Consider the following 21907-nt stretch of genomic DNA (forward strand, 5'->3'; position numbering starts at 1 on the left):
CTCTGTAAATTGGGATTCGGCAAACTGACTTAGAATCATAGCACCACCCCTATTTTCCCCTCTGGATATTCTTGTGATGAGATACGTTATCTCTAATTTCAATTCAGTTTTGTTTACTTTGGTTTTTGCAATAACAATCAAGGAATTCTATTCAGAAGAAATGAATGGTATGGAGGTTAAGAAGGTTTGGCATTCATTCATAATTGTTTACTTTCAAAACACTATTGCCTCTAATATACAATTCACACCTGCTTAGATTGAGAAAAATAATTAAAGATTTAGTTTAATAGTTCAAGGTAAAGCTATAAGAAAGTCAAACTAGTTAACAAATAGATAGTTCAATATTTTCATTTTTCAATAGATTATATTGTTTTAATGATTTCTGTCCATATTATTTTTCATAAATTTATTATTTTATAAGAGAGAGCATTTATACGGTGGTTCATCATACAAAATGGGGTCCAAATGTCCCCCTCTCCCCACTTTGGATTTGTCCAATTTTTGATAATTACTTAGTATCCATAGGCCTACACAACCTAATATGATTTTATATTTTCTTCTTGCGTTTTTTTTTTTTACTTTGTTGATTTGTATTATATTTTGTAAAATGTATCTTTTGCCTGAATAAATAATAATAATAATAAAAATATAATTGTAATGGACAGGTTTTAAAACTCAATTCCAAATGCTGTTGCTGGGATTTGAAAATGCATATCAACATGACCAGAATGTGTACTGGGAAGGTTTTTAATAATTGATATGTGTGGGTCAGAGGTACCTGGGCTGGATATTTTTCTTTTTATTGAAGATGCCAATATATATTATTATATGGGAGTATGCATTTAGACAGTTTGTACAGTCAACTACAAAGTGTGGGTGTGGGTTTGTATAGCTATCAGTAATCAAATAAAGCTCTGTCTCCAGGTCTGACTATTGTATTATTAATATTATTTTATGAGATTGAAATTAACATAATCTTGAATTGAGGATTAACATAATCTTGAATTGAGGATTAACATAATTTTGAATTAGGACACTATCCCAGATGTCACTGAAGTTGATTCTTTTAATATTAAAGTGTTCTATCTTTGTCCTGCAACAAACTTTACATTTTTAGTATTTTATTTATTTGAATTAAAAGTAGAAAAACATTCATGAGAAGGAATAAGCTGTGAACATTTGAAAATACTGATGAGTAAAATTAAATTATTATGGCATTTAATTAATAAAATACTTTTGATAATACACCAAATCTGTGCTTTAATTAATTGATTGAGTTTTTTTACTTGAGAGGCTCAAGCCTTCTGTGCCCTATTCAAAAATTCTACACACTTCCAGTGCAGTGGTAGCACCATAATTTGCGCACGAACCTAGCATCTACTGGTTGGGCCTTCAAGGGGGCACCACTGTGCCAGGGACCAACCAGAGTATTGGATTTCTGATTTTAAATTTTAAAAATGAATTTTTGAATATTATAGTAAAAGAAATTTATAATAATTTTGGTCACATACCCAGAGATCTGGAACCTTAAGATTTGAATAGCATAAACAATTAAAACATTCTGTGCAATGCAGAGTATATTAAAAATATATTTCAATTGTTTATTTTGAAAAGAAACTAAGCACAAAAGCTAAGAACAAAATTAAACTAGATAAAGTTTAATATAATGAATCAAATTATGATGTTGAACCAGGTCGACATAACCGATATAATTTCAGCTGACAGATTAAGGTCTAGATAATGAAGAGCATTTAAATTGAATGAAAAAAGTATTGCAGATGTTCACATAGTCTTCATTGACCTAAATCATGTCATATGTATTGTGAAATAATGCATTTATTATAATTAATGTCAGACATACAATAGACTATGCTTTGTAATCTAATAAAAAAAAATAAAACATTATAATATCAATGCATAGTAAACTTACAATACTATTATAATAATAGTATACTAATAAATAATATTTACTGTAGGCCTAGCGCCTGGCCAAGTGGCAATTACTAGGTTTAACGACATACACACAATGCACAGTGTACAGTAGTAGACAAATGATAATTGATGTCTCTAAACTATTGTACTGACTGTAACCGATTTTGTGATGTCATGCCTCATGCCCCTTTTATAGTTAGGCTATAGTTAGAGCGATACCCTAGCTATTATTGTCAAAAATGTCATTTTTTCTGCTCATTTTTTGTTCGTCGCAAATCTGGAAAACGGCGATAATTATGTTCTAACTTGGCCAGCAGATGACTGTATATATGTAGTTGTGCAACAGACTTTAGTTTAATGAAAATATGGTCGCGTAGCGTAACTACACACGATTTTCTGAAATTCTTAAATTGTCTCTAATTCAAAACTATATAACACCCTTTTTCAAATGAAACTTGGACACATGTATGCTTTATATCAAGGGTCATCTTCTTGTATCATCAGCAAAACATTTGGTTTTTTTCGCATATGCACGCTTTGTAAGTTAAAATTGCTTAAAATCAATTTCTACATTTCAGGACGTTTTAAGCATTTCACATTTTTCAAAAAAATTTCTGTTACATGCGCGCTTTTGCGTACTTAGCCCGTACGCAGCTTAGACACACCGTTTTTGCACTTGATTAGTGTTCTGTATACCTTTTATGATAAGTTCCTTTCATTTTTGATGTAAAATAATGACACACGTGCACGTTAAAAATTGTGCGTTTAAAAATGGGCATTTTTATACAAATTTGTGTAAAAATATGCCTATATTCAATCGATTATAGCTCTCCAGGATGGCTGGTGCCCCCTATTTTTTAAACTTATAAAATATAGTAATGAGTTGTAGATATGAATTCATGTCAAATAATAACCCACTACTCTAATAGTAACCCATGGGGTTAATATTAGAGTCACAAAAACTATTATTGACAAAATGACATTATGAAGACTGGTCATTTATGATGCAGCCATATTTTGAAAATAAGGAGATAATGCATGTTGATCTTGGGAATGGGGGAGGATTGAGTGTTTTTGAGTTTATGAAAAAGAGTTAGAGATCAAACAAATTTGTTTATTCGTACTGTTTTATTATTTTGCTATGATTTGCTGACTGGAATAGTTGGGGTGGGTTACTATTTTCAAGAGATTAGTAATAGTAACCCAATACTCTACTAGTAACCCCTCTTCTAATAGTAACCCACCCTAAAAAACAATCAAAGAATAATAACCCAGGGTTAAGATTTACGGTATGTTATGACGTCATCATATGGCCATCTGAATTTTAAAAATTGGATTTTTATTTCTTTCAACACAGTTCATCACATTCAATAGAGCTCATATCGCGTAAACAAGATCAAATTTATTTTAATTTTCAATAATGTTATTACTCAAAATATTCTCCTTCAGACATATGAACTTTTTTTTTAATTTGAAAAGGTCATCATATTCAAACAATTAAATAAATGTAAGTGGTGTAAAATAAAAACTAACCGTCAACTAAACTGTTTACAATGCCAATACCGTCAACCGTTATTATTATTATTTACTCAGGCAAAAGATACATTTTACAAAATATAATACAAATCAACAAATTAAACAAACACGACGCAAGAAGAAAATATAAAATCATAGTCACTAGCTGCCAGGAAAGCACAAAAGCAGCCTAAGCCACTGTCACCAATTAAGTGTGTACCTCCAACCAGTGACGCTTTTTGAACGATTTTGATCGATGCTATGCTGTATGTACAGCCTACTGTAGACTAAGCCTAATAAATAGCATGTGCATGTTACGATGCGTTGCGCGATAGCCTAACTCGTCAATGTTGCTTAAATTTTTAGAATTGACTTATTATTCACACTTTTAACTGTTTCAAGACGAAAACAATTATCGCAATAGGTCCATATAGATCAGATAGTATTTTTTTTTGACATAAAAATGTAGTGTGGTGTGACCTTAAATTAGGTAAAAATCTAATGTCTTTAACCTTAGAATGCACATTTAAGACAAGAAATGACCTGGTTTAATGTTTAAAGTTCTATGCATTATTTTACAAAACGTTAAACATTGCAGGTATTGTGGCTTTAATGTGAATGTGACGCAAACTAATTCAAAGAAATTTTAAATGCTCAAAATGGCCTAAAAATTTACTCAAATTGATAAATTTGTTTTATGTACAATTATATATTTTTTATTAACCAGATTATTAAAGCAATCTATTTTTGAAACCTCATATTGCAAATTTGTTGTTTTTCTGGCAATAGAAGCTTAAGAAGAAGAAAAATTAAATAAACAGAAGTGGTTATAATTCTCAGTAATAATTTCAATGTACTGTGCCATACATATACATTTAAATATTATGATTCTGAGATAGACTCCATATAATAATTATTCAATATTGATTAAATACCCAAATTTACATACTATTTTTCAATTAGATATTATGTATATTGATTTATTGGAAACAATTATTTAAAATTCTTTCTAAGGAATCATCTCAAAGTAATTGACAAAAATACATATTTAATATAAATTGATGTAAATGTTATGGCCATTTTATTCCTAGTCAATATAATAAAACCTTTACCTTTTGAAGAAGAATACAATACTGTCATTCGAATAAACGCCCGGGGCGTTTATTGTTTAGGAGGGTTTTAGAGGGCGTTTATTGTTCAGGAGGGTTTTAGAGGGCGTTTATTTGAAAAAGGTGTTTATTTTTGTGGGTGTAATATGGTAACATGTATAATCAAATAAATACCCCTTAGATATGAAAAAATACAACACAATTAATATCGATAGTGATAAATACATTAAAAATTATATCAAAATGCTTGGTACATTGTAGATCATGTCAATCAATGAATTCTAATACAAATAGAAATGTGTTATAATACAATATTGTGTATTTTATGCATGTGCTGGGGTGTTATTTGAGGAAATAAATAAAGGCCCCTGGGTGTTTATTTGAAGGGAAGTTTATTCAAAATGATGTTCTATGGAGAGGGGGGTGGGGGGGGGGGGCCGTTTATTCAAGGGAGCCGTTTATTCAAAGCTGGTGTTTATTCGAATAAATGCGGTATGTTTTTAATCAATTTTTAAAAATAATTGTTGATTGCTGGCTCAGAATATTAATGGTGACACAGGCAAAGCATGGGGAGTCGTGGGGTTTCCCAACTACATGTACAGTACCAACTATAACTAGTGGCTACGGCTCCGATAAAAATGTATAACATACTGTATGCACTAGAACTGCAGGAGCATTGCAATCGTAAACCAATTGCTAAGTATGCTTGGAGGTATACAGTATGCTATCACAAAGCCATGGTCTACCTTATCTAATTTATTTTAAATGTACATGATGGCCGCAAATTAAAAAAATTATTATAATAATTACATATATTTTAATTATTTGGCCTATTAAAAAAGTGGTATTGGCCAAGACATTGTTCTATAGTAAGTAGGTAAAGTGCTGTTCAAATGCCTTGTATGGCTCCATACACGTGCAAGAACACATTATGTTTGTGAACAAGCCATTACAACATAAAGATTTTAGTCAATTGTTTTTGTGTCCCACCTGAAAACAAAAACAATGTATGAATGTATTCAAAAGTATTGTGAAATGCACAGAGTATCCGGTACAATGTGAAATGCACAGAGTATCCGGTACAATGTGAAATGCACAGAGTACCCGGTACAATGTGAAATGCACAGAGTATCCGGTACAATGTGAAATGCACAGAGTACCCGGTACAATGTGAAATGCACAGAGTACCCGGTACAATGTGAAATGCACAGAGTACCCGGTACAATGTGAAATGCACAGAGTACCCGGTACAATGTGAAATGCACAGAGTACCCGGTACAATGTGACATGCACAGAGTACCCGGTACAATGTGAAATGCACAGAGTATCCGGTACAATGTGAAATGCACAGAGTACCCGGTGCAATGTGAAATGCACAGAGTACCTGGTACAATTACACTAGAAAGAAGTGGAGACAAATCTGATTAATCAACTTCACTCCCCTGATGCAAACTTTACTATATATTAATATACAATTATTCATCATAGTCAATTGTAATTACTTTATTCAGTAGAGTATACAGTAATACAAATATGAGTTATAAATCAGCTACAAATAAATTTAAACACTTTTAATTTACATATAATGTAAAAAAAACTTTGTTGTATTCTCTTTTGTATCAGAGGCAATTACTTCTTAATAATTATTCTTAAGAATGTGCAAAAAAAAAAAAATACATACATACATACATTTAACCTTAAGACGAATAATTTCGTCTTATCTCATTTCTGCAACAGAAAAATTATTTTTAGACAATGTGAGCACGCTAGTGCGTTTTCCTCGCTATCAAGGACGCTAAATAATAATCGATCTTCAGTAAGATGGCCTAGAAATTAGACGAGCAAAATTAATATTTCGGGATAGGTACGACCCATTTGACTGACTAGCATTTACTTTTAGAAAACTGTATCGGCTGCCAAAGGTCGCTGTCATTGAAACAAATAAATAAATGTTGATTTGATTTAAGTTTAGAGCGAATGATTTTCGTCTGTATTTCGACTTTTGTGCTCTTTCTCTATTTCAAGTAATAAAAGCATAGTAACCAGAATGCGCCCTCTCTTGTTGGGAGTAAAAATGCGGAGATAAAATGTTATAGCACTACCATCGCTAAGAGAAAAAAGCTAATGCGCATGCATAACCAAGTCATAAGACATGCGCAAAGTAAAATAAAAATAGTCTTAAGTTATTTGCTTAAGAACTTAAATATTTCAGCTTAAGCAAAAATATAAGCAAATATTGATAAATGCCAGACCAGTGTATCATATATTGAATTACTGTCTCTTACCATGCATCAATTAAACAAATTACAGTATTTATTACATATTTTAGTTACATTGCTGTTTCATATTTATCTGGGGACATGTTCTTTTAGTTATTTGGTTAGTATATATTTCAAATCTATACATACTGTATATTCTTGTTTTTATTGCTATTATTAATTGCAACTACTATGGCCATTAATATGGAAAAATAATTAATTACAGAATGAACAATATTTTAGTCATCTTTCTGCGTAATTTATGCTTCATTAAACCTGATTCGTACATTTTGAACTTTGTCCTTGTATTGTAACCATGGTAATATGATTCAAGGTAATATTTAAACAATATTACACTAATTAAATTTGAACACTATCAGACTAATTAAAAATTGTATTTTTTAAAAGCATTATTACTGTTACGCAATACTGAATAGATTTAATTTGCTGTAAGAAATTGTATTCGAATAAACACACCATGGCGTTTATTGATCGGGAGGGTTGTTAGGGAGGTGTTATATCTTTTTGGGTGTAATATGGTAACATTTATAATTAAATAAATTCTTGTTAAATATGAAAAATGCAGCAAAATACGGCGGATCAGGGTAGAGTATATAATAATAATAATTTATTTGGAAGCTACACTTTTCAAACAGTGGCACACTTCTTGAATGAAGGTGCGTCCAGAGTAAGTAAAATAAAAGTTAGAGAAAAAAAAAAATTTATTTAACAATAGGCCTATTTACAGTACAAGGAAACTTAAACTAAATTATGTAAAAGATATAAAAAATAAACATATAAATTTGTGTCAACAGGGCTTTTTACTACTGTACTTATGTTGCTGTTTACTAAACACAAGTAGACCTATAGATTAGAAACATTTACATTCATATCTTTGTATCGGACAAATTTACAGAATATGCTAAGTACAGTATATACATAAGTTTTGTATTTAGAGCAAGCTGGTGTTTGTCAAAAAATGTCTTGACCTGAAGTCTGTTATTTTAGTGGTTGAACTGTTACGTTAGTGCTTGATTGTTACATTATACGAAGGTGTCTTGAAATTATTATCAACCTATATTAACATAGGAATATTTGACGTGTTCCGAATGACCACCCGCAACCGTATTGACTGTGTTTAAGATATTGTTTTGTAAACAATGGGATGCAGCCCAATTCTGAAACATTTACGAACCCTGATTATGCTAGCTTGGCCCTAGGCCTACTCAGCCTGCGCTGCCTCGCTCAATGATGAAATTCATCCTCACAGCGATCAACACGCGTGGCGCCGTGGGAGGATTGATTGCTAAAATATTGTTTGAAAAAGCTTACGAAATTTCTTAGGTAATTTTTTATGAAATGTATAGTGTACTTGCTTGACGAATTTTTGTCCATTAATTCATATAAGAAGTTGTAATGTGTCCATAAAGTAATTATTCTATGTGCGTAAGCCTAGCTTGTGGTGTGTAGCAAATTTTGCAAAGAAAATGTTGGGCTTTACAGTATTTAAAATTCCTATTTCTGTTGTCTTTAAAAATAAATCCTCAAAATATAAGGGAAAATGTCACCTTTTAATAGGCTAGTACCTCAGTTTCAAATTTAAAATATCAATTGTTAATTTTACATTTATAATAAAGTGTCATATTTTCAAAATCACCTCAACTCTGGCCTAACCATGGGGCTGAGTTGGTGTGGACTCTCTAAAATGCTGGATCCTCCTCTGAGTGTGTCTGCTGAGAAACATTTTTGTCACAACTATTTACTTGCATCTTGATTCAGTGAAGACTATACTTATTACATCAGACCAGCTCATAAAATAAAGAATAACATTTCTATTCAGAAATTTTTAATAGTCCATTTGGTACTGATAATTATTTTTTACAATTCTATGAAAATGAAAGTTGGATTTGAAATTGTTATTGATGCAATCACATTTTAAAGACATATGTTCTTTGAATGACTTGTAACAACATTATAGTCTTCTGAAAGTTAATTTGAAAAATGTTGTCATAATGACAGCAAGTGAAAAATCATGGATTTTTTGATGTCCCTTGTAATTTGAATTTGAGATTGAGGTGGTTAATTTTGCAATATTCCCCATGCCCCTAATCATGAATAAAATTAATTTAGACAGTCAATCATTTTAATTCTTGAAGATTGTTGATTGATTCCACTAATTATTTTATTTTACCTTGTTAATTTTTCCCATTGAATAAAAAAAAGGACTATTTTAGATTGGACATTCTTCTGAAACTATTTGAAACTATGTACTGTTTATATTACCTTTAGTATTTTGTTTTAAACTACAGTTCGATAATAATCAGCCCAAGCTCGGTGGTCTAGAGATATGAACGCCAGGCTAGTGATCAGTTGGTTGTGGGTTCGAGTCCCACTTGAGAGCTATATCGCAATGATTTTCTGAGAATAATCCTAAGCCTGTGTACTTCCACCGGCCCAGCAGTGGAATAGCACCACAAGAATTCCTATAGATTAAAAGGCCATTATGACGTATGTTGACTGGCACATCAACGTAAATGTCCACTTATTCTAAACGTTCATATATCCGTTGATGAGTAGCAGTCGAGTACGCCCAATGTGAACGTGAACTTCATGCAAGTTCACTCAGATCTAAAAGTCCCTATTCAGGGCCATAGTCAGGATCTGACTAGGGGGTTCCGACAATTCATGATAAATGGCACCTCTAATTGGCTGGAAATAACACTCCCGTGTAGCATGCTGGCAGTAAGCAAACGATTTATAATATTACTTTTTTTTGACAGTAAACACATGTGACTAACTATAACATGTTTTTGCAGTATGTTAGATGCGCATGTTCTGTGGATTGTTTGATAATTATTCACTTGGAATTTTGTTTTGATTGCGTTGCGTTCAAGTTTGACGATGGAAACGTACATCTAGAAGCAAGTGCACTTCCGGTGTAAGAAGGAAAACTAAATGTAAATTGTATTGAATTATAATCAATTAATGCAACTAATATTAATTTTATATACCTACTTTGTATTGACTCTTTTGTTTGTAAAAAAATCTGTTATTCGACATCGTTGCATATTTTTAATCACTTTATTCAAACATTTTTCTCAATAATAAACAATGATATGGCTAAACGTTTCAACGCAATACGCTGGTCTAGCTTACATGACACCAATCACTGATTTCTTCGCATCGCAAAACACTTAATTTAAGTATATCTTTGAAATTATAAAGTTGTAAAAAGTATCATATTGAGTGACGGCGTACGATTACTGGCATTGGGGGGGAGAGGGAGGGGGTGTTTTTGCTGGCTACAGACCTGCTATTATGGTACCTAGGCAAGTAATTAGCATTTTGGTTTACCAATGAATATGATTATGCATGCCTTCAAATCTGTGACTATAATGTGCATCATAATGATCTTAGTAAATTGAAATATACACACCCTTTCCCATAAGTATTAGTATTAATCCGCATACTCCAAAGTACAAACCAATTATTTAATTTGAACTAGGAAAATCTTCCTGTCCACTGGGACGCCACACAGACACTTCTACAATAAACACAATTTGCATATCAAAGAGCACTCTAAGAGCTAAAAAGATTGGAGATCAAAAAGAACTGACAATTGCTAAACAAATGTTTATGTCGTAAATACATAATATGTAGGCCTATTATAGGCATTTGACCCCCTGGACCCTTCTTAGACAAGCTCCTGGATCCTAGGCCTGAAAAACCCTTGTCAAATCCTGCATATGGCTATGATTGTTTCCAATCTATTTGAACTTTGTCTCAGTTATGAAGTATGACGAAAAAGTGTGTAGATGTATTCTACCCATGTCTTTGATTGTGGTGTTTTTATAAAATACTTGGGAAGAAATAAATTCTTTTCAAAACATTTTCTTTTTTCGACATTTGCAATAATGCAAAAATGTATTAATTGGAAGTTGTTAATTACCATAACCTTTTATAATGCAGAGTTTACTGTGGGGAATTAATTTGTATTGATTTTTATATTAAATTTTAAATTCTCTGTATCAATACTAATTAAACAGCTGGTTTCAATACTGCCATTGCTAACAATAAAGTTGACCTATTATCTTCTGAAATTTGAATTATTTTTGATGAATCTTTGTGCCATGATTCACAGTATAATAATTATCAGCAATTAACATGGATATTAACCAATTGATACACTAATATATAACATGTATTTCCCAAGAGGGACGACTGAATTAAACTCGTTCAACTAATTCAATAAAGTAGTTGAGGCGCGGCCTAAGCTGCACTAATAATGTCTATTTTGTATTCAACATTTTATCTATTAATTTCTGCATAGAGATTAGTTGAAATTGCCTAACAGATTGAATTTCTAATGAAATAGAATTTATTTTAAATATTATATTAATCATTCTTTAGGTATGGTAACATTTTGAACTGTTTCAGAAGAATATACAAATTAAAGTTATCATTAATTTTTAAAACTAATTTGAATTAAAGTATATATTCATATTTTATATTTTTGCCCAGAAGTCTTTGCTTGTGAATGTCAAATAACTTATGTTGTAGTGTATGACTGGAAATACAAAGAACATTTCAGATTCATTCATAATAAACATTAACATTTTATTTGTGTAAATAATTATGCATTATATTCATAACTTTTGTCAGACCACATTTGTAATTATTGTAATTTAATACTTTTAAAAACTTAGTAATTTTATATTCTACTTCTAAATACTTTTGATATATCTTTTTCTAGGAAAGACATTTCATCAATTTTATATTACAAATTTTAAAAATGTGTTGAAACCCATGAATAGTTTAGTGTCTCAGTGGATCTTGATTTTTATCATTTTGTAAGAAAACTAATTCCAAATATTTAACATTCTGTAGAGAATTATTGGAATTATGATATTGTGGTCAATTGTATAAAATATTATATATCGCTCTTCAATGTTGCATTATGGTGTATCAATAACATTGGAATTCTCAAGTAGATTCAATAAGGAAAATTTACTATAAAAGTCAAGTCTTCCTACCCTAGCCTGAGGAACAGGTTTTATCTTTAGCAAGTATTAGGCTACAACAAAACTGGCTTAACTATGATACTATAAATCAAATTCAATATTTCAAACTTTATTTGTTTATCATGGAAATATTAAAGATATATTGTCTCCCTGAAAAAATGATTTGTTTACATTTTTTTGTTTTTGTTCAATATGCTATTTTAATGCTACATAATACTGAAAAACTGATTTACCTGAAAAAACTGTGCAATGATATAGTCAAATTGCCTGGAATTCAATTGGTTTTTGGTGGTTTAATTTAACCGTTTATTTTGTCTCTTTATAATTGACAAACATTATTTTTTAAGTTGTTTTTTCCATGGAAGTGATTAACTTTATTAGAATTGCAAAATGACATCTTTTTTTTTATTAACCTTCATTTTTTCTAGCTCATCAAGAGATGCTTGAAGCCTACTGGGATTTCTAGTTAAATTGCTCTCACCCAGAGTTAGGTGATACATATTTGCAAATATTAATTTTTGGATCACATCTGTCAAAAACATCATTGATAATGCAAGCATAGTACCTTGTGGTACTCCACCAGATAGTCCACTCGGAGAAGGTATCCTTGTACCAAACTCTATGATGTCTGTCAGTCAGGAAGTTGGCCACCCACTGAAGAATCGTTGGTTGACAATACGATTTGTTTTGAACAACAGTAAAATTAATTCATAGTGCGTAAGAACTTTTTCAGTGCGCGATCGCCTTCAACGCGCAGCAGCGGTGTTCATCCAACTGTTTCGGAATCGTCCACTCTTAGAGAGGGTTGTCAACGTTATTAATAATACGAAATCATAGCCTATAGGGGATAGGAGTAGGCTACCTAAGCCTAAATATATACATAAATCGTCAAATTCAGTAACCATATTTTAAAATTCTTTGCTTATGGTATGCTGCACAGCATGTATAGCGTGGAGTCACTTCCCCACGTATAAATGGATCGGTCCATAAAGTACTTTGAACAATGTCGTATCGTACACTGAAGCCTAGCATCAGAAAGGACAATTTAAAATCATGAATTCATTAATGTAGTACACTGATTTGAGTTAATAGATAGACGAGAAGTATTATGAATATGTCAACGTTCATTAATATAACTTATATATGCAATACATAATGTTTTTAAATACAATTTTACAAAATACCTGACACACCATCCAACAAGAGAAGCGGGAAATCGAAACGGAATGCGCTATGGTAAAGACAGGCTTTTCCAAAGCTCCTGTAAGGCTTGTCCTGATTAGACCACATAATAAAAAGAGCTTGTGCCAGTTACAACTTTTGTCCAATCAAATTTATTTTTATATAGATAGACAGCAAATTGAATTCCGAATCGATTGATAATTAATATAACGTGATTACTTTTATTCTGAGGGCGCTACAGATCTTTGAAGTAGAAAGTGCCTCCAATATTATGTAAAAAACCGAAATTCACGCTGAGTACAACAGTGTATATTTTGCCTTCTGCCGATGGTTCAAACCGTTTACTGTACTTATAATTAGTGCCATCTTATAGGTTTTATCAAATCAAACAATTTGGTAGGTTATATAACTTTATTGGATAACTATGGGAATTTCTAGAGCAGAAAAACACCTGAAAAACAGCCATTTTTATCATTTTGCGTAATCAAGAGTGGCGCGTCCCCGTTTATGCGACACAAAACAAATCGTATTGTTGCCTTTCTGGTTACCATACTACCTTTTTGTCAATATTGGCGTGAATAGATGGTAAAAGTCAATTAGCTATTAAATGTTCCGCTACTTTGGCCAACATTGGGTGAGAGATATGGGACAAAGAGCAGTATTTGTAGATGGGGTTTTCTTTGGCAATGGGATTACGTTTGCTCTTTTCCATTGTGCTGGTATCTTTCCAGCTTTAATTGAGGAATTGATTATGTCACACAAAGGACCATTTATTTCACATGCGAACTCCTTTAATATTTTTTGTGGAATATCGTCAGAACCACCCGATTTTTCGATAATGGTATCTTTCATTGTAAATTGTGTTGCGTAATTTTGTCCTTAGGACTTCATTTCCACTAGTAAACACTGTTTGTTGTCGTAGTATTAGGTATTTTATACGATTTGTCATCCAACACTTATCATTTAGGTGTAGTTTGAACTTGTTTATACTGCTTTTGTTTGAACATCATTTGCACCATACACAGTATCCCAATCTAAATTTGTTATACAGCGACCGAAGTTTAAATCAATTTTCCAAGGCATCTTCCCTCTATTTTATTTGTTCATCATCAAAATATTAAATCATAATTGTTTGCCTTTTTTGGTGAATGCATATTAAAATTTAGGACTATATACATACATTTAAAGATGAATTACCCTAGTTATTTTCTGATTGCATAAATGTTGTAACTGCAGGTAATGTTAGTGAATGGATTAATAGATGATGAAAGCAGAGTAAAATTTTGTTTGAAATAAGAGTTGTCATTTGCTGGGTTGTAGTATAATTGATCATGTGTACAATGTGTAGAATATGTATTAGCTGATGAGATGATTAGTAAATGGCCCAAAGGATCGAACATTGAAGAAATCTTGGTGACTTCAATTCAGCTGCAATCATACTAGTCTTGAAATGATTACTTGTTGTAACTTTAAAAGCTTTAGACACTTTTATGTTAATATAAAGTGTTTTTTCCCCTCTTTATTTCTTTTGTATGGGTAGCCATTATGGGTAGTCAGTAGATAGATAACTCATAATAGAATAATAATGTTAAAAAGACAGAATATACAAATATACCATCTGCCAACCTCATTCAAAATATACCAGCATTCCAGCATTATTAAGCTATATTCACCCTGATGGAATTATAATATTTTGTGTCAGAACAGTCATGTATGACACATTAGTGACAAATGGAAGAGAGTACCCTATTCTATCAGCTAGACTGTCGTATGACACATTAGTGACAAATGGAAGAGAGTACCCTATTCTACCAGCTAGACTATCGTATGACACATTAGTGACAAATGGAATAGAGTACCCTATTCTACCAGCTAGACTATCGTATGACACATTAGTGACAAATGGAAGAGAGTACCCTATTCTACCAGCTAGACTATCGTATGACACATTAGTGACAAATGGAATAGAGTACCCTATTCTACCAGCTAGACTATCGTATGACACATTAGTGACAAATGGAAGGGAGTACCCTATTCTACCAGCTAGACTATCATATGACACATTAGTGACAAATGGAAGAGAGTACCCTATTCTACCAGCTAGACTATCAAATAAACTACAGTATTTAAAAAAACTACATTAATAAATGCTACAAACAATCAACTAATTACCATTACTTTTTATAAAAAAATGAAATATATATATTGCACCTTGTATTTATTAAACATAGGGACTACAATCATGTCTCTTTAAGCCTAGAGCCTATTCACACATTCAGGCTAAAAACCTGTGGAAAGGATGGGCAATGGAGATGGATCAATACAAGAGAAACTGAAAACCCTTACCTACAGGCAGGCCTGTAGCCAGTTTTTATGGTTCGGGCGAACCTCCCCTTTACAGCGAACCTCCCTTAACAGACTGCGAAAACAAAACCCTGACATGCCCAATACCCTCACCTCATCTCTGAAAATCCTCCAAATATGTGTCCCACAGTACAAAAGGTTATTTAGTAATTGAAAAATTTGTAAACTTGTTTGTGAACAACTCATACCTTCTTCCCTGTATAAGCGTACGTCGAGCGATACGTGTCTGTAAATTTAAGAGTTGCAAATGAATTGCCGATTATCACCTGAAAAATAAATATGAATGTTTGTACTGTAACATGATATTGACGCGAATACCGCACTACAGCATTGATATTGACTTCTAACCCAATGTATGCTTTTTTCGGGCTTCCCCTAGACGTACGTTCGCATTGATCTTGAACACAATACAATTTACCGAAAAACTATCAGCGGTTCCGCACAGAGCATGCGCATCTAACATACGGTCCATAGTCCATGTGTGTGAGAAGGAGAAAAAAAGTACGATCGTTTTGCTCATTGGTAGCATGCTGAATAAGAGTGTCTTTTCCGGCAAATTAGAGGTGCCATTTATCATGAATTTTATATGTGAGGGTACCATTTCCGGTCATCAAGGGGTGTCATTTAACAAAATTCAGATCCTGGCTACGGCACTGACAGGCCACCAATCTCACGTTCAGTACACAACTTTCTGGTGACCAATGGATTCTTTATACACGCATATCTAAAAAAAAACCAAAAAAACTACGTCATAGGGTATCAGTCGACATAGTGGACGTGCATATCAAAAAGTCCCTAATACAGTTGAACTTTATGTAGACCCATATTCCAGGAAAATTAGGAGAGAGTGTTGACACAGGAACTGTCTCTTTCATTTTATGTGATTACAGCACTTGTAGTAGTAGGCCTAGTCACCAAGTAAGTATTATTTCTAACCCTTTACTTTGAAGATGCGAGGTTTCTACCCCAAGTGACTGAGGCTAAATAAAAAGGTATTTTTAAAAGATTTAGGAAAAATGCAAAATACATTTTTAGGACTGTAACTTTCTGCAATTGTTGGTTTTATTTATGTGAAATGTTTTGGCCTTCCGAAAAATTGCATTTTTTTTTACCTAGGTCAAAGATCAAATGGTTAAAAAACTGCACTTCAGTGACCCTAAAGAGTCAACCTGTACATATACTAGCCTCCCGTCCTGGGACAGTAAATTACCCCGTATAGGACATGTTCAAAGGGTTAATCATAGTTACCAAAAACATAAAAAATATGTCATGTCATCATATTGATGTCATGTCATCATATTGAAGGAATAGTTTAAACATTTATTTTGTGATAATAAAAACCCCTGCTTTATTGAGGAGATGATATGATATAATTTGCATAAAATAAAAAGCCAGTGGCTATATTGAATGTCATTTTGTAACATTCAGGTTTCTAGAAAAAAATGTTGTTAGCTTTTACCAATCATATGTTATCATGCATTTCAAGTAAACACTTCAATATCCAATCTCCTTATGTGTCATCATCAATAAAAGTAATGTCATTTATATTAGTTTTGGTAAATGCAGTATCAAAAGATTTTTTCATAAGTCATGGACGCGAGTGATGTGTGGTAAGGAGGCTTGTGAATGGCAATGCAAAGTAAATATATGTTTAAACAATTCAATTACTCTTTTCTGTCCCAGTAAAAGCTAGTGAAACAATGAAACCAATCTGTGTCCATATGTGTCACTTAAAGTATTCTCTCTTTAATATAATACTGTTTTATTATTTGTCTGTTTATAACCTCTGATGTAGTAGTATGCCTATTGTTAATTACTTAAAGAATAAAGAAACGCTGAACGTTCCAACCACCAAGTTAAACATTTCGGAAAGTGTACATATTGCGACTCATTTTTAAACTCATCACAAAATATCTCACACATTCGGCATATCAATGAGGTGCGTCATTAATCCGATTTAATTGTGTATTAGATACAAAAATAACCTTTTGAAAATATTGTTAATATTCGGGAGATTGGATGAAAAATCGAGAAAGTTGGAACGTGTGCTTATTGTTGTTATTATATTACTCATGAAATCAGCAGTTAAGGAAGGTGGACGGAATGGACTGTAGCTTTGTAGTCAGGCAAGGGGGGTGGCGGGGTTAGGCTAAACAGGCTTTACTGTTTACCTTACCGTCGACTCTGTGTGAAGAACAATCAAACAATTGAAGATGGTTCCCACACAGAACAATTGTTACTGTCAATTCTTGAAATTGTATTTTACATTTTGTAGTCAAATGAAGAAAAACATATGTTGAATTTTTTAATTAAACGTATAAATGCAATTTTTAAAATGTAATGCAATTTAGTGGCCTTGCCAACAGTCTTTATCTGTCCATATTTGCTAATAACCAATATGGTCATTATCACAAGGCCAGTTAGATTTAGATTTGATTAAAGATAGCGTCTGACAGTAGTAGTAGAATAAGGATAGGCTGTAATATCTCTACACACAGATATATTGAATATATCCATTCATTGAATACAAAACATGAATTATTTGTTTTATATTTTTTTCAATTTTATCAATTTAACTATTGTAAATATTGACGAATACTAGGTCGTCAGGAAGCTAGGTCATTAAAATAAAAGTTCTCCAACTATACACATGGAGTAGCACCGTTATGGACAGCACGCACAACAAGTTGGTTTCCAAACGTGATTAGTCAACAATGTCACATAGGAAAAATTCTCAAAATGTTTACAGAAAACATTATTTATCACCATTACATATCATTTTTCGTAGGTAGGACTAATTCCAAATGAAACTTGATGCGTAATTAACCAATCAAATTGCAAGAATACAATCAGATGTGTTACAATTCTGTATATTTTATTAAACAATATATACAATATTTTATATTGTGTTTTTCAACTAAAAATCAAATCATTTTGATTATACTCATTAAAAATCTTTAAAAAATGTGAAGCATATCTGAATAGGGTATAGTGCCTGTTTCTACTAAGCAAGAGAATAATTATGGATTAAAATACCATATTTTGAAAGAACGGTATACAACAGAAATGGGTGTACATAACAAAATGTTAATTTGAAAGGTGATTTCAAAATCCTGATTCTGGTCTAAAAACAGCTTCCAGGGAGAAATTTTTAGCTGCAATGCTAAACTGTTCTTTTGGGATTTTTTCAATAGTTTTCAATGGTAGTTAATGATGCAGAATTAAATTTTATATGATTACAAATAATGAAATTAGAGAGACGCTAATAAACAAGTAGACCTAGCTAAAAATTGCACATTGAGGTAAACAGGCAAACATGTATAATTGAATACTTTAAATGAAAAGTTCAGATTTTCCTATTCTACATGAAGATTGTAAAAATACTGCTATTTTGTATATTAATGGTGTTTTAACTTTCTTACTTTTTCAACATCGCATACACAACAAGATTTGTTTTGTTTACAATTACTGTATACAACCCTACTCAGTTATTTCAGTGACGTCATCTCGCGTCTCGGTTTACCTGTTCGTTTACAAAATGATAATAAATTAATTTCACTGATTAAAGTCTCTGTTGTTTTTCTACCATGTTTAATGGACAGTATTCTTTTTAAAATCAAGACACAAATCCATAACTTCACTCTAAAGATAAGATACAAGATACACACAGCTTAATTATCAAAATTAAAATGTTGAGATATGTTATACACACTACATTTAATGTGATAAAAAGTCCAATACAAATTACTATGTTTTAACATTTTTATTAAATAAAATACATACAATCACATTTTAACTGAGCCAAAATATTTTTCATTATGATTTACTAAATTAATATTATTTAGTTACCATAACATTAATTACAGTAGAATCATTTTGGATACCCCTATAGAGGGGAAAATATCCTGTAAAAGAAATGAGGAGGAGCACTACATAAATGTAACACTATAAAGCCAACCAACCCCTTTTGGGTCCATAAACACCTAACAAAGTAGTTTAATACTGTATTAGCAATCTATTATTGAACAGAAACGAAATGAATAACATGTGTTTTTTTAATCTTTGCACTTAAGCTTTTGATATAAACATGGATTCATTATCATTTTTGTACAAGTAAAATATAGATTAAACTTTTATTTATATTATATAAGATATATTTACTGTAGAAATTGTTTAAAGCTCTTAAAAACAAACAAAAAACAATTGTCTGAATTTTTATTCTAAATTGTCATTTAAAAATCGTACAGTACCAAAATATAAATTAAAATTTAATGTAAAAATTTAATGTAATAAATTTGTTATGTAATGAATAAACACATTTTTTAACTAGAATTTTAACTGCAAAATGTATCATATGTTGAAATAGTTTCTTTGAAATGAACTGTTATTATATGACCTGAAGTTGTTTTAAAAATCATGATTTTAGCTATGAATGTAGATACACGTTTTCGCCATAGGAATTTATATGTGATCTTTTAAAGTTATATGTGCAAGTGTGTCATTATTTCACACTAGGGTTCATGAAACTTATCATACATGGTTTGCAAAACAAAAATCTGGAACAAACATCTTGTTTGTACATGTCTACGTGCTGTGCACACGCACACATGTTGGCAGATTTTGAAATGATCAAAATGCCCTGAAACATTTTTAATTTCTCAACCGTGCTTACAAGTCAAGATTGTATTCAGTTATTTTGTATTCTTTATACTGGATAACTTCTTTATTCAAAGGCAGGCTTCAGAGGGCCCAGTTATGATGAGTACTAGTACACCGTGGTAACCCCTTACTCATCTCGAAAGATGTACTAGTTCTTTAAATGAGCTAGATGTGTACATGTGTCCTTATCTGAGATGACTTGTTCTACCACCAGAACCATTGAGCGAGTGAGCCTTAAAACCTTCCCGGTATTATGGCTATGTATGACGGCTCTACTGTCGTAAGTGCTAGGCCACCTCACTCGCTTGTTGTTTACATACTATTTACAGTAATTGGTTTAATATTAACATTTTTTTTCTGAAAGTATTTTACTAATAATTATGATTATTATCTTTTCAGATTAAATCCGGATCCACTGTTGTTTATTTCAGTGATAATGATCAGTGTAACAATAGCTTTAATTCCTTTATGCCATGAGCTGTGGATGTTGGCTGTGGTTCTTGCTATAATGGGAATATTCATGGGTATTATAGATACAGTCGCTAACGTATCACTTCTAAAAATCTATGGCAAGTTGGTCTCTCCATTTTTACAGGTAAGTAAATAATATTGAATTTCCACAGAAAATAGATATGAAAAAAAATAAAGATTTAAACAAAAATAATTTTCAAGTGATTTGCTACATGGTCTTTAGGTCTTTACGGTGGCGCAAATCACAATAAGAAAGTGCTGCATTGCCTGTTTCAAACTCAAATAACAACATAAAGTTATCTGCTTAAAAATGCAAAACCCAAAACATGCAGCAAATTTCACAGCATTCATATAGTTACCTGATTATCATAAATACAAATTATGAATTAACATTTGTTTGTAAAAAAAAAAAGATCCATTTTTTTGTTTTACTGTTATTCATTTTCAATGTATGACATGCAAGGAGCTATTGTTCATCTGAAATATCTAATACAGTTTACATTGATCTGTGTATGTATTTAATATTTAGATATTAAAAGTATTATTATATAAAAAGGCTGCATTTGTGGCTACCCCATTATTGTATGTTTGGTAAAATAATCAGACACCAATTGATTGAAATTTTGTTGTTTTAAAGGCTTTACATTTTTGTTATGGTCTTGGAGCTTTTGTCAGCCCTATTGTAGCTGAACCGTTCCTTCTGAATGAAGATTGTACAAACTTGATAGAAAACAAAACAGAAGCAAATGAGACTGACCGGTTTGAACGGCAAACAGTAACCGAAGGATATGCAGTGACCCAGGCACCAAATACAACAATAGCTACATTAGAGGAGGCTCAACACAAAACCCATGTTAGATATGCCTTTTGGATTATGGCAGTTATTCAGGTAAACTATGAAGTCTATAAGTAAAAATTTTAATTCCTTCAAATTTCCGTAATAGGAATACTTTGTCACATATGATGCCAGAGAATAAATTAGTGGTTGCTGATCCTGTAGATCATCTGGTTCTCAGTAGGTTGCTGTACAGAGCGATGTGATACTCAGACAATCTATCTTTAAGAGGTTCACGCTTGACAACAGATTATAGCGTTGGTGGAGTGTAAACCTAACTTTAGACTCAGTGTAATACTTTGCCACACTACATGATACTGTTCCTCCAATTACTACTACTAGATGGTTCTTGAATACAGTAGAGCCCTATTAAGGGGACACTAAACAAAAAAACAGAAAAAAAACAAAAAAAGAATACTATATACCAAAATGAACAATAATTGATCTGGACTTAGCTGCGGGAATTTGATGGGTGATGGAACTGCAGTAATACAGTTGATTCTCTTATTGTGCTAGGATTTTTTTAAACAATTCTTTATTCATCTGTTGCGGTGTTAAAAT

The 21907-nt window shown here is 31.9% G+C and overlaps 2 protein-coding genes across 2 annotated transcripts in view; both read left to right on the forward strand.

Moving 5' to 3' along the window:
- Window positions 1–21907, forward strand: part of LOC144855617 (cytosolic 10-formyltetrahydrofolate dehydrogenase-like) — a 122965-nt gene that overhangs the window by 33176 nt on the left and 67882 nt on the right. The window lies entirely within an intron of this gene.
- LOC144855622 (major facilitator superfamily domain-containing protein 4A-like) overlaps window positions 1–21907 on the forward strand; it is a 58549-nt gene that overhangs the window by 2868 nt on the left and 33774 nt on the right. Inside the window, exons 2-3 of the mRNA XM_078713526.1 lie at window positions 20440–20635; window positions 21149–21400. Of these exons, the coding sequence (XP_078569652.1) occupies window positions 20440–20635; window positions 21149–21400 (448 nt within the window). The remainder of the gene's footprint in view (window positions 1–20439; window positions 20636–21148; window positions 21401–21907) is intronic.

Source organism: Antedon bifida, chromosome 11, assembly GCF_963402885.1.
Source record: "Antedon bifida chromosome 11, ecAntBifi1.1, whole genome shotgun sequence".
Taxonomy (NCBI): Eukaryota; Metazoa; Echinodermata; class Crinoidea; order Comatulida; family Antedonidae; genus Antedon; species Antedon bifida.